Source organism: Eublepharis macularius, chromosome 7 (assembly GCF_028583425.1).
Source record: "Eublepharis macularius isolate TG4126 chromosome 7, MPM_Emac_v1.0, whole genome shotgun sequence".
In the NCBI taxonomy this organism is placed as follows: domain Eukaryota; kingdom Metazoa; phylum Chordata; class Lepidosauria; order Squamata; family Eublepharidae; genus Eublepharis; species Eublepharis macularius.
Genome location: NC_072796.1, coordinates 111767875 through 111782444, shown reverse-complemented (window position 1 = coordinate 111782444; position 14570 = coordinate 111767875). Strand labels below are relative to the sequence as shown.

Genomic DNA, 14570 nt, shown 5'->3' with positions numbered 1-14570 from the left:
CTCTCTCTCTCTCTCTCTTTCTCTCTCTCTCTCTCTCTCTCTCTCTCTCCAAAAGCTAGCAAGTGGCAAGCAAGAGCTCTGTCCCACTCCACTGCTAGCAGAAAGTGAAACCCAGCCTGGGAGCCCATGGCTATTTATAAGCATGGGTCCCATTCAGCAACACAGGAGGTCTGTGTTTGGCCGTTAGAGCTGCCTATCAGGGTTTGCAGGGATGAGATTGGAGTGCCCATGGCTACAGAACACCCCCTTCCCCCTCCCTCCCCTGGGTGTCTTCTCCCAACTTGTAACTGCTTTGCTGCTCCGTGGTTGGAGGGAAGCCCTCCTGATCAAGGAAAGCTGGGCTTCCATTCGGGTTTCCAGGGCGACAGAAGGAGGGCAAACAGAGCTCAGGCATTCCCCTGGCTCCATTGCCAGGGGAATAGATTGCTGGTGCTTGAGTGTCTGGATCCCCAAACTGAGCCCGAACGCCACGATCCAAGCCTCTCCCAACCGCTGGATTGTTGGCCGTAGACGATCACGATCCGCCGGGTCACAATCGTGCGATCGCCATTTTTGTGGGGTTTTGACGTTCATAATGTGGATCATGCCCATCTCTAATCAGGAGTACAGCACTGTTAATTAAGGTGCAGTCCTGTCTTCAAGCATATGGCATTTGACCACAGTAAAGGTTAAATGGACAATATTCTTGGGAAATTGAAGCCTGGTTTTTCCACCACTAAAGCTGTTTTTAAAAGTAAAAAATAAGCAAATACCACATTTAACTTGTGACCAATGGAAGTCAGAATGCATTATGCAGATTTATTCAGGCATTCGTAAACTTTGTCATGGCTTTTTTATATTTTTAACTGAATGTCCACATTGTTCATTATTCAACTGAAAAAAAATTGTTCAAATTCATGCAGAAGCCAAATGCGGATATAGGAAAACATCCTCTTTTACCCCTAAAGCACTAACCACATAGTTGCAACAGGAACTACATAGATCCTTCCTCAAATACAGAACAGCCACCACGTTTTGGCATGTATTTTCACATGCAATGGGAAACACACAGATGTAATACTCAGTTATGTTTTGAAAGCATGAAGCCCCTAACTTATATTCTTCTGCCAAAAATTATACTAAAAGCTTACAACTAGAACCAACCTAGGTCCATCCTCTGCTCTTCATGTTCCTGTCAAGAAGGTGAAGGAAAGAACAATGTTCATGTGAAAAACAATGTCATTTTCAACGTTCGGCAGTTGTACAGTACCCCAAAAGTAGCTTATCCATATCAATGTTAAATAATCCACATGCAGCCCCAAACTTTTCAATTTGATAATATATTTTCCCTCAGTAGCTTACTGCCTGAGCAAATCTGCTGGTTCCCAAATTTGCTCTCCTGTCATGATCTATCCTTGAAATGGACCGTGTTGACTCAAAACTATGAACAATATAGTAACAAACATCAGTAATAATATTTTCACAAATCTGGTCATCTTACACAGATCACTGAGGAGAAACCAGGCTAGTTTCCAATTGCAAGTCAGCACTGAGCAGGGCAATGGAGAAATCTAGCTTCTTCCCAGTGACAGCTAGAATTGCACAATGGTTGGAGCTGTGGTCTAGGATCTGGGAGACCCCACTCTGCCATGGAAACTCACTAGGTGACCTCGGGTAGTCACTCCCTCTCAGCCGTCCTACCTCCAAGTGTTACCGTAAGAATAAAACGAAGGGGGGGATGATGTAAACCACGTTGGGTCCCTGTTGAGAAGAAAAGTAGGGTATAAATTGCCAAATAAACATCTCCTACCTGTTGCATGGGTCTACTGCTCCGTTTCTGAGGTTGGTATGTAAGCCAAGTATATAAGACTGGGTCAATGTTGACTGTTAATCCCTGCATGTTTGCTAAAAGCACAGCACCTGTATAATGACAGCAGCAACAAAATTACAAGATGTATAGATTATATAATGGCTGAAAATATATTCAAATGTCTTTATGAACTGGTGTAGGTTCTACAATGGTGGCATCTCTAAAACCACAAACAGCACCTCCAAAGGAGTGAAGCCTGGCAGCAAGCCTTGAACCTGCAGCACTGAATTCCCTGAAGCTATGAGATGCTATGGTCAGGACCTCCAAGATGTCTGAAACTGCCCTTTATGCTGCCAAATATACACGAATGTGATAATTTAAATATTAACATTTAAGTATATGACTGAGAAGAACATGTGATGCTAGATTCTACTTTAATGGGAGGGGAGGAGCCTGAGGTAAGTTGGTCTTTAAAGGAATGCGGCTGTCCAGGAGTTAGACAGTTTTGTGGTCATGCCAACTAAAGGGAATGTCCAAATTCAGAGGCAGCACACCTCTAAATACCAGTACCAGGAGGCAACATCAGAGGAAGGCCTCAACATTTATGTCCTGCTTCTGATCTTCCATAGTAGGGCACTATGTGAGACAAGGTGCTGGACTAGATGAACCACTGGACTGGACTTCTTACGTTCTTAACAATCTTACAAAAGCAGGAGGTTTACTTTGGTGGTGTTGACATTCTTATATCCTCAAAGATTACCATATATTTCTTCCTCCTCCCAACCTATCTTTCCAGCAATTCCTTTCTTCTCCGGATATCACTGAGGGAGATGCTGTTGGTGCTTTTTACCCAAATTCACACCCTTCTCCTTCAGTGGCTGCAACAAGTTTTCTCTCCCTTGAATTATTACAGAAGAAAATATATGGGACAGGAGATGAGGCTATTTTTATGGAGAACTTGATTTACTGTATCTGGCATGGGATGCATTATTCTGGACATTTCCTGAATAGAGGGGAATGGTAAATTATTGTCCCACAAGCACATTTTATTCAAACTGAATTTGCTATAAATCAAATTGCCTATATGGCTCCAAAAAACGAAAAATCCAAAACCCAGCCCCAAAACTGAGGATGAATACTAGCACAGTTCTTCCCTACAACGAGTAATAGGACTGTGTCCAGAACTCCCAGTGACCAGTTTGGATCAGAACTGCCAACAAGGGGAGGCAAGGTTTAAGTCTCCTCACTATATTGTTTTCCCTACATGAAACAATCCCAGGGAGCCACTATTTGCCCTGAATGTGTATCCTTGTGGGGAAAATATTAACTCTCCAAAGCCATTTCAGGTCAGAAAAGTGGCATGGTTTGGAAGGCTTACTTAGACCCTCCCTCTCCTTGCATCACCATCCTGATATGAATTGGGCCTCCATGCACCTGATAGCTGAGATTTTAAAAATCACTGGGAGCTCTGAACCCTAAACTTCTAGTGCACATATGGTAGGCCCTGAAATTCTTCATAATGAAGAAATAGTAAGGGAAAGGAGAAAGCCAGAAAGTTGATAGCAAATGTATGTAATTCCAGATTTTTTACAAGAGCCTCACAAGATATGTGTTTATAGCATTTCCGTTTCAGCTGGAATCAATGTTTTAGAAGTTCATACAGCTACGAATATTTACACAGAGCTCCCTACTGAGACCAAAAAACTTTAGTTTCTGTTAAGTCTAAGTATTTTTGATAAATGTTTCCTGTAAATAGAAAATTAGCAACAATTATACCAATTATAACAGTCACAAAGTCTAACACTTAGCTGGCATATGCGTTAGATATAAGGACTATACATGGGCATGAATGGTGAAAAAATTACGAACGTCCTGTTCGTTGTTCGTTGCCATCCATGAACAACAAACAACGAACAGAAGCGAACATGTCCCCTTAACGAACATGTTCGGTGTTCGTGGCCCTTTAAAGATCCCTTTAAACTATCAGCTGGCAGGTGGCAGGGGGGATTCCCGCTTGCCGCCTGCCAGCTGATAGTTTAAAGGGCCCTTTCCTGCTACGTGCAAGGGGCAGGGCCCTTTAAACACCCCACAACCCCCAGCCCTCAACCACCTGCCCCACCCCAGTGCCTCCAGGCTGCTGCTGCCAGGTGTCTGCTGACAGTGGGCAGAGCGGTGCTGTGGGGCCACTTCTGCCCACTGTCAGAGGGACGAGGAGGCTCACCTCATTCCTCTGACAGCGGGCAGAGCTGGTGCTGCCGTGGGGCCGCTTCTGCCCACTGTCAGAGGGACTAGAGACTCCCCTCGTCCCTCTGACAGCAGGCAGAGCCAGCACCGCCGCAGGGCCGCTTCTGCCCGCTGTCAGAGGGAAGAGGAGAGACTCCCCTCATCCCTCTGACAGCAGGCAGAGCCAGCCCGGTGGGGCTTCTCCTTCCCAGTGCCAGTCTCTCTGTCCCTCTCACACTAGGAGAGCTGGCGCCCCCCCTTTGCTGTCATTTTCTTTTCACAGTGGCAAAAACTGTACTTCCTGTTGGATGCTACTTTGAGAGGTTACAAAACTGACCTTCCCAATGTCCAATACCCACCAAATTTGCAGCGGACATAGTCTTTAGTGTCCTCTGAAGACCCCCCAAGTTTCAGAGAGATTGCGCCCCAGGAAAGGTATGATCCATGGGTCCCCCCCTTTGCTGTCTATTTCTCTTCTGAGTGGCAAAAACTGGAATGTCTGCTGGAAGCTGAAGGGTTAAAGCCAGAAGGAAAGCCAGGAGTTCATACAGAGTTCAGTCCCTGCCGTTGCCAGGGGAATTGATTGAAAGGCACCAGACTGTCTGGCTTGACAAACAGCTGCCAAACGCAACCAACGAGGCTTTGCAACGACCACTTGTTCATTTGGAATGGGGACTCACAAACAGCTTGTTCGCGAATAGATGAACGGGCTGTTCGTGGGGTTTTTTCGTTTGTATTGCTGTTCGTGCCTATGTCTAAGAAGGATACTGCAATAGGAATAAAGACGCTTCTGTTGCATACTGCATTAAGAGAACTGTTACAGGAATTGTATTCAAAGGTATTCAAATTGGAAGTAATGCAATGAAATCACCAAACTGAAAAACAGCATATTTGTTGTGATAAGGATATGCATTTGTACTCTTATGGTAGAGTTTCCAGACTCAGGAAAGCAGTGTTAAAAATGGAAGTACAGAGATGAAACCATTCAAAATATTACTGTAAACACATAAAAACAGGTCACTGTGATATAGAAGTATACAGACTCAAGCCAAGACAAGAAAAATCTAACTATGGATCCTATCAGATTTATGGAAGCAAGGGATAATGAGTTAATTTTTTTTAATACCTAATGAATTCATGTTGACTTTCAGCTTAGAAGCCAGTTTGAATCTTCCCCTAAATCTAATTTACTTTAAACTTAGAACAAGGCTGCGAAAATAAAACTAAAAACCCTTCACCAACACGATTAAAAGAATCTTGCAAATCCATCCTAATACAAATCTCAGAAAGAACAGAGATGAAACTATGCTGTCTACTTGACTGCCTGCTGAAATTCAGTACCAACATATCAGGATTAAGCGAACAAAGGCATAAATACCAGAGAGTACAAGGCAAAGAAATGCAAAGAAATAAATCATCAATACAGCAAATAGTTCAAGTAGAAAGACCACTGAGAGGAACACCTGTAGAAGGTTGTGATCAGATAATTTTAAATGACAGTAATAATTCAATATATTGTCGAAGGCTTTCACGGCCAGAGAACGATGGTTGTTGTGGATTTTCCGGGCTGTATAGCCGTGGTCTTGGCATTGTAGTTCCTGACGTTTCGCCAGCAACTGTGGCTGGCATCTTCAGAGGTGTAGCACCAAAAGACAGAGATCTCGCAGTGATAATTCAGTTTGAACAGAAGCCATATTTGGCCCTGAGGTTTGAACTCTATCCAGTCAAACTGCTTCACCTGTCCAAGGTTGTTAACTTGATTCAATTCACATCCCCAAGTTTCATCCTTGGTCTGAAAATACTATTTGCTTTGATGGCTAAATTAAATCACCACAGTATCCTTCCAATAGAGGCTGTTGCCTCACATTATGTTTTGGGGTTTCTGTGTGGACAATGTGAGAACCAGCATGTAAGCCTAGATAGATCTTTGGTCCAATCCATCACAGCAGGGATTTCCTAATGTTTTCAGACATGTGCTTGAGAACTCCAATTCTAGGAAAAGAGTAATGCCCAAGGACTAAAAATGGATTTTCCCTCTCCTAGTAGCTTTCCAGTACAGCAGTACAGTTATCTGTATTATCATTATTCTTGTTTTCCTTTTTGAAGTCAAGAATAGGCAGGATACAAATTCCTCAGAATAGTTCAACTTGTTCTACATGATTTCTAAACCAATAAGTTCATTAAAGCCAATTTGGTGTAGTGTTTAAGAGCACAGGACTCTAATCTGGAGAGAGGAGTTTGATTTCCCCACTCCTCCACTTGAAGCCAGCTGGGTGACCTTGGCCTAGTCACAGCTCTCTGGAGCTCTCTCAGCCCCACCCACCTCACAGGGTGTTTTGTTGTGGGGATAATAATGATATACTTTGTAAACCGCTCTGAGAGGGCATTAAGTTGTCCTGAAGGGCGGTATATAAATCAAATGTTGTTGTTGTTGTTGTTGTTGTTATTAAGTATCAGCACTGGCTACCAAAATACATGTATTGGTGAGAGCAATGCAAAGCCTTCATTTTCATAGGAAGGCCACATCAAAAAAATTAAAACAAAAGAGTTCTAGGTCATGGGGATATAATATCTAATTCAGTTAAAACCTGCCTGGCATTTAGTAAAAAGATTCTATTGGCTCTACTGGTTTCAGGGTTGCATCATAAATCTGCAGAAGAGTTTTGCAGGCTGCTGTTTGATTGAACAGTTTTAAAAACAAAAGCTGTATATTTTTTAGAAATAATTATAATCACTGAAATGTTCTGAGAGACATTCTAAAATGTCTTAAGAATAGTAGTTTTTAATAAATCTTACTAATCTCATTGGAAATTATTTTCAAGTATTTGTGCTCAAGATCGTGTGCAGTGGTTCTTCCCATTCTCAAGTGAATACTGATGATCAATCTTTTTTGCCAGTTGTGGGTTTGCAAGGGTTGCCCACAAAAGGCTGGGAAATTCCTGGAGATTTCGGGATGAAGTCAGGCTGGATAGAGTTTGGGGAGGGGAGGGAGTTCAGTAGGGATGTGATACCATAGATGCATCGTCCAAAATGGCCATTTCCTCCAGGGAAACTGATCTCTCTAGCCTGGAGATTAGTTTTGATTCTGGGCGAACTCCAACAACCTGGAGGCAACTCTCCTCTTAGCCATTGATTAAAAAAATGGTAAATAGTAATACAAAAACAAATCAGCAGAAAGACTCCTGCACATGCCTGTTACCCTCATACTACCATGGAACTATGGCAGCATAAGGGCCTGATGGCAAGCTACTCGCTTCCGTTCAGTTTAACAGCCACCTGCTTTCCTTCTGCTATTAAATATAAATACCCTGTCCTCAACATCCATTTCTATTTCATTTAACCCGTTAGGTATCTGCTCACATTATGGATTGCCCAGGATTTTGGGATGGATTAAAGGCAGAGATTAGTTGTGCTTGGAAACTCTAATCATAATGAATATCCCCAAGGAGTGTTTATTCAGTAAAAATGGCAGTGCCTTAAGCTGCAAAGATCCCAGAAAGGGTTGAAATGGGGGGGTGGGGGCACAGACTCCCAAATTTCCTACTTCAGTTAGGCTGCAGTGGCAAACTGCCTGCTTAATAATTTAGAGGGAAGTGGGGAAGTTATCCCTCTCCTGCAACTCCCTGAGTGTACATGTCTTATTTAATATATTTTCAAATCTTGAAATTTCTTTCATGTACAAGGAGAGAAAGCATACAATAAGATATCGATTACTACATCTCATAAAAAGCTAAACTGACACTGCTGGCCTTGCTCAAATGAGCTGCTATGAGAGAAAGATTAGTTATGTTGAGTGAGAAAAACAAAACCAATGACTGCCTAAATATTTAAGATGATATTTTAAATGAAATTCAATTTTCCTATCATTATCTGCATAAACTAGGAACTCATTATAAAACTCACTTTTTCCTATACTGAATAGCATATGTTGTAGTTCTAGTAAGGGATAGTTCATACTAAGGAAGGAATTTTAAAAAATCTGTGTAAAATGTAATAAACAAAATCAAATATTCTTAATCTAGGAATTATTGTTACCCATGTATCAAAATAAACATAATTAGTTTCTAAGAGATTAAACAGGGAAATTTATTTATTTATTTATTTTTATTTATTTACTTAAATTTATAGTCCGCCCTCCCCAACCAAGTGGGCTCAGGGCGAATCACAACAATTTAAAACACACTACACAATTCACCAGCAGCAGCCATTAAAAATATAAATAATACATATCATTCATTTAAAACATATATTAGCACCATGTAAATACAGCTATCAAAAATAAAAACATTTATTTGTTTGTTTGTTTGTTTGTTTATGTATGTATGTATGTATGTATGTATGTATGTATGTATGTATGTATGTATGTACGTACGTATGTATGCATGTCATTTATATTCTGCCTTTCTCGCTGAGGCAAGGTGGATTACATAGTGTGAGATTAGTACAATCAGTGGCAAGGACAAGGGTGGGCATTTCCATATAGTGTCAAGAACATTTCCATAAACAATGCCATGAGGTAAATGAATATAAGTTTACAAAGACGTAGTATTAGTAAGGATACAGTATGGGGTTGAGGAATTGCTGAAACAGAACATAATCAATTCTAGGACTTACATTAAACAACATAAAGCACAGGTAGTATATAGGAGTACATATTTAAAGCAACAGATAATATGTAAGGCAACATAATGGTAAAATCTATGGTTTCTAACTCATTAGCAAAACATCTGGGACCCCTTTTCTACAATACCGCCCTCTTAACTGAGAAAAGGGCCTTTTTGAATAATTCAGTTTTGCATTGTTTGTGGAAAGCCAGGACAGTGGGGGCTCTCCTGACCTCCTCAGGCAGGCCATTCCATAGGGCAGGGGCCACCACAGAGAAAGCCCGTGTTGATTTCGCCCATGTACAGGCACCAGCATACATGGTGCCCATACATACATGGTGCCCATGTACAGGCACCATGTAAACACCAGCATATGTTTGCGTATGTAGATTTTTCATACCAATACAACAACACAGTCCAATACTATGAACAGCATAATTTATTAAACATGCAAACAAAATACTTCTGGTTTACAGGAAATCTGATTCATAAAAGATATACCACAAATCACTACATGGAGAAACACGCAGTTCCCTCAGTCAGGAAGATGGGGGTAGGGACCATTGTGATGCTCTTGCTTATAGCCGGAATACTAACATCCACATTCCAAACATGCTTTACCATCAACTGGGTAATACCACGTACTGTGATAATTTTCAATTATGACCTGAGCTAAAACAAGGGTTAGTCACGCAGCATGAAAATCAAAACACTCTCTTCTAAGTTTTATCGGTCATGAAAACATTTAAACATTTTTACCCTGCTTTTCTCCTGGCTCTGGGCACACACTCAAAAATGCAATATAAAGACATACAACCCAACAGCGCCCCTCTCCCCCCGTATAACCTTGAAACAGATAAAAAGCTACAAGTTCATCCAGGGCTGTGGCTGGTTTTGTTAGCATGGATCCCCTAGGACCATGGCTGTAAGCCACAGGCAAAGAACCAAGATTTCTTGCTCTTGCTCTTGAGGCTTGTGCTGCTGGCCAAACTCCAAATACCTGGAAGAAGGGGGTGGCTGATATTGAGCCCAGGTCTTATTCAGCTGGCTCAGATGTTTCCAATTCCCTCTCTTCCTTAGTTTGGTTGCCTGGTAAATGTCAACTTATCTAAAATGCAATACCATTAAAATTCAATGGTGGTGCTACTGAATTCAATGGGATGTGGACTGAGCTCTGTATTTCACGTGTTTCATTCTTGAACTGTGAAGCTACCGCCAAAAATGTACATTCGGCGCAATATTCCTCACATTTTAAACCAATGTGAAAACTGTATTATTGCAACTGTAGAACCAAAATATGCTTTCATTTGTTCTACAAAGAAGGCTTTCTTTGGGAGAAAAAAGTCATTACTCTCTCCATAGTATATCCTGTTCTCCTTTTTCACTTGACTACAGCATGTGTGAAAAACCTCCCTGTCCCGACTTCTGAAGGGAAGTTTCCTTATTGTGTGTGTGTGTGTGTGGGTGGGTGTGTGGGTGGGTGTGGGGGTGTGTGTGTCAAGAGTCAAAACACTGAAAACTTGAAAGTGAGTCCTCACTTCCAGAGTATCATACCACCAGCAGCCTCTCTGACTAATGCTCAACAGGTTGTGTTAAGCAAAATCTTTTCCATTTCACTACTGCTACTGGCAATACGGGTATGAAAGTTCCACCCCCTCCAGGAAATCACAAATTCTGCAAATCTCTTCAATTCAGGATCAAATACTATAGTAAATCTTCTGGTAAATGTTTATTTTATTTCAAACTGTAGGTATCCATTGACTATTAAAAAAGGGAATGAGTCAACAGTAAAAACAACATATAGGAGAAGTGTTCAATAATATCTAAGATACTGTGTAAAATAAACATATTAGATGACATAAAATATTTAAAGACTATTAGAAAGTTGAAAAAATGCCTTCTGACTTTCCATGTTCCATTTTCCTTCTGTAGAAAATGCCCTTCAGTAATGTTGACACTGGCTACCAAAAAAAAAAAGGGAAAGGAAAGGAAGGAAAGGAAAGGAAAGGAAAGGAAAGAAGAGTGAATGAACAGGCAGTTGTGATGTATATTTTTATAGAAACAGGTGGTGGTCACTATTTTGCTGTGAAGACATCTGTGAATTCAAAGGTTGACTACAATTATGATCTTTTCTCAGTTTAACATTTTTAAACAAACTATCAAAAATGCTTCTTTTTTGTAGACTCTAAATTACTGAATTGTGGCCTTACTTGCCTTAGCAAAAGCTAGGCAAAGGAGTCATAAGAAGAGCTGCTGATCTTGGGTACACTAGGTGTTTGAAAAAGACAGTATATAAGTATTTTAATTAAACGATTGATATATGTCTCCCTAATCATTACTGATATAATGAAACTTTTTGAAATAGTCAAGTTGAATTAAAGTATTGTGCATTAACATCGTCATTTTTGTTAATTTATTTAACTATGCCACACTCTCACATTTAAAACAGTGAGATGTAGTGATGCACTGCGGGATTAGGAAGGGAAAGACTGGTATTCAGTTTGCCACCCTGCCATAAACCTAAAGCCAGTCTCACGTGATTCTAATGTACACTCACTCTATAGCTCCTCAACAAGGTTGTGGTTCAACATAAATGAAGAATCATGAAATCTCTACCCTGAGCTACCTGGAAAATGTACAATAAAAATGTCACACAAAGAAAGAGAAAAGCAGCTTTTGCCAGGGCTTTTTTTCAGCAGGAACGTGGTGGAATGGAGTTCCGGCACCTCTTAAAAATGGTTACATGGCCAGTGGCCCCACCCCCTGATCTCCAGACAGAGGAGCTGAGCGGCATGGAGGGCAATCTAAACTCCCCTCTGTCTGGAGATCATGGGATGGGGTCACCGGCCATGTGACCATTTTTGCTAAGGGCAATTTAAACTTTAAAAAACTCCTCCCTTGTTCCAGCTGACCCAAAGTGACATTATTGTGCAGTCTTGAGTTCCACCACTGAGTTCCAACACCTTTTCCCCCAGAAAAAAAGCCCTGGATTTAGCTATAGATAATTTGGAGCCAAAAAAAAGGAAAATATGCTTCTCCCCACCAAACTGCCCCACCCCCATGGTATTCCAAGCATAATTGTGCCAATATACATGTATCTGGAGCCCTTTGGATGAGAGAAACATGGAGCTGCAGCAGAAAAACTATGTGGCTAAAGAGGGTATAGTTACTTAATTAAAGCAAGCAAAAAGTTTCATAGAATGGTAAAAGAAACACAACAGAACTACCACCAACTATGTAAGAAAAGACAGTATCCTTTATTTCTCCCAAACTATCATAAATGAATGGGCAAGCTTTTGAGTCCCCAGATCCCCTCATCAGGTTAGATGTTAAGCAAAAAAGGGGGAGAGGGAAGGGGTAAGTTTTTGGAAATGATGAGACAGCCTACTTCTCTGCAGTCTGCTATGGTCTAGAACAGTTTAGCTTAATGACATCTGTCTAATTGAAGGTTACTACTAAACCAACCAACATTACAGAAGAGACAGGAGATTGACGCTGCAGATGCCAGGAAGAAGGTTTAAATGTAAGGACCATGAATTTGAAGTAGATGCAGAGAAATACTTCACAGATTTACGGGTGGATTTTTTTTAAAAAAAATTATTTATTTATTTGCGTCATTTATAGTCCGCCTTTCTCACTGAGACCCAAGGCGGATTATACAGTATGAGGTTAATTCAATCAGTATCAAGTAAGTACATTTCAATACAATAACATAAGGCAGGGGTGGGCAATTGTTTTGGCTCGGGGGCCACTTTGTGGGAGTGGAGGTTAGTGGAGGGCCGCATCTTTTAAAATGATTGCATTCATTAGTTAACTTTGCATTTCAGAAAAGGTATAAAATTGTATCATAAAAATCAATAAATATAAATTAAATAAAATAGTGGTAGTTTTATTCAATTTATTTATTGTGCTAATTTCGTATCTTCTATAGCTGCAAGCACATTTAATTTTAGAATCAGTTTAATGAGACAAATGTACCCATTCACACTTTTCTACAATTTTTTTGAAATCAGGAGTGAGATTGCTTGTTGAGATTCTCATCACAGCCTGCAAGTTAATGTCTGTCAAAGAGCATCTATATTTACTCTTGTTGATCTTCATGCAAGAAAAACTTTGCTCACAAATATATGTAGACCCAAATATAGAGAACATTTTCCCAGCAAATTTCTTCATACATGAAAACTTTTCAGCAGACAAAGGTTTTAGGCTACCATGAAACCTGCTTCTGTAGCACTATTTTAAGTGTTGATTGCTTTGTAAATAATGTTTGTTGCAGACCTTGCTTAGCTTCTGATATCTGACGAGATCGTGCTTGCTTGGGCTATCCAGGACAGGGCTTAACGCCTATTAGTGACCAAGAAAGGCGCAGTTGAATGTAAGCCCGTTTACCCGCTGGGGCGATTCCAGTCCCACAGTTGCCCACCAGAGCTTTCCTTGGCAGTTCCCTCGTTCAAGTTTGAAGACTCGCAGACTGGCAACTCAAGGCCTAGCCGGCGGGCCGAGCAAACGCCAGAGCAGGCTGGGGAGGGGAGCCCAAGGCCAGGGCAGGCGAGCAGAAAGGGGAGGAGGAACAACAAGCAGACTCGAGCCCACCCGAGCCCAGCATACTACACCTCCCAGGCTGCTTTCGGTGAGGGGTGGAGAGAAGGCGAGGTTCCACCCCCGCAGCGCTGCAGAGGGGCGCGCAAGGGAAGAGGCGAAGGGACTGTAGCAGCCAGCCAGCCAGCCAGAGGGCCCGCGAGCTGAGCTGGGCTGCGCGCCACGTGCGTCTTGGTGAGCGAGGCGCCCGGTGTGCTCTTGGCGCGGGGAGGTCGGGGGCAGTCCGTGCGTTTCGCCGCGCTCCAGCTCAGGCCATGCCGTCTCCGGGCAGGAGGAGAAGGGGCTGAACCCGCGCCTTGGCGGGCCACAAAAACCTCTGTAGCGGGCTGCATGCGGCCCGCGGGCCGCAATTTGCCCACCCCTGCCATAAGGTAAACATATACAAGTTTAACGACATAGCATTAGCAAGGATCCAAGACATAGTAGAGAAGATACTGAAGCAAAACATAATCAATTCTACGACTAACATTAGACAGCATAGAGCAATGGTTGTACATAGGAGTACATATTTAAAGCAGCAGATAATATATGAGGCAAAAATGGTGATGAAGTCTATGATCCCTGTTATGACTTATGACCCCTTCTTTCTCTTGAGTAGATTTTGCCTCTAATCTTCCCCTTAACAACCTCTGGGTAGTTTGCTGCCACCAGGAATATTATATTCCAAGATATTTTATTTAAGTTTTCCCTTTGGTAACGTTCCTAAGCGTCAGGCTCCTTCGTGGTTCTATGTGGCCCTGAGAATATGAACGGAATACAGAAATGACAGCTACTCTGGGATATAACAGAACAAAATAAACTTTTATTTAGTCAAGAAGCATATCGGTTTCATAAAAGTAGTTCTCGGTTCTTAAGGTTACTTCATTTAAACTCATTCATACAGATCTCTTCTAAGGCTTCACACACAGTTAGCCTCTTTCTCTAACTCAATATTTCTCTCACGGAAATGCTTAAAACTCCTCAGGCAGCACACAGCCGGCCTCTCTTTCTCTAACTCCTATTCACAGAAATATTAAACCTGCTCAGGCAGCACACAGCTGGCCTCTCTTTCCCTGACTGAGTGTTCTTTCACAACCATGCTCAGTTCAGGTTCCACACAGGTCATATCTCTCTCATAAATACTTCAATATACTCAGGCAGCAGCACACAGCTGGCCTGCTTTCTTCTGACTGAAACTTTTCTCTCCACTCCCCCACTCCGCCCACACTCTCAGTCATCAACCAATCATATTACTCACTCATCCCCCTCTTTCACCCCCACTCTTCACCTCACACCATTTAAAGATACATGCACACATTTACTTGAAATCATTACAATCCCCAACTTATTTGAAGCACCTGAGATCCCATCCCTAC

The 14570-nt window shown here is 41.7% G+C and overlaps 1 protein-coding gene across 1 annotated transcript in view; it reads right to left on the bottom strand.

Annotated features, from left to right (window-relative positions):
- Positions 1 to 14570, bottom strand: part of VPS13B (vacuolar protein sorting 13 homolog B) — a 553219-nt gene that overhangs the window by 332658 nt on the left and 205991 nt on the right. Inside the window, exon 20 of the mRNA XM_054984385.1 lies at positions 1790 to 1899. Coding sequence (XP_054840360.1) covers positions 1790 to 1899 — 110 coding nt within the window. The remainder of the gene's footprint in view (positions 1 to 1789; positions 1900 to 14570) is intronic.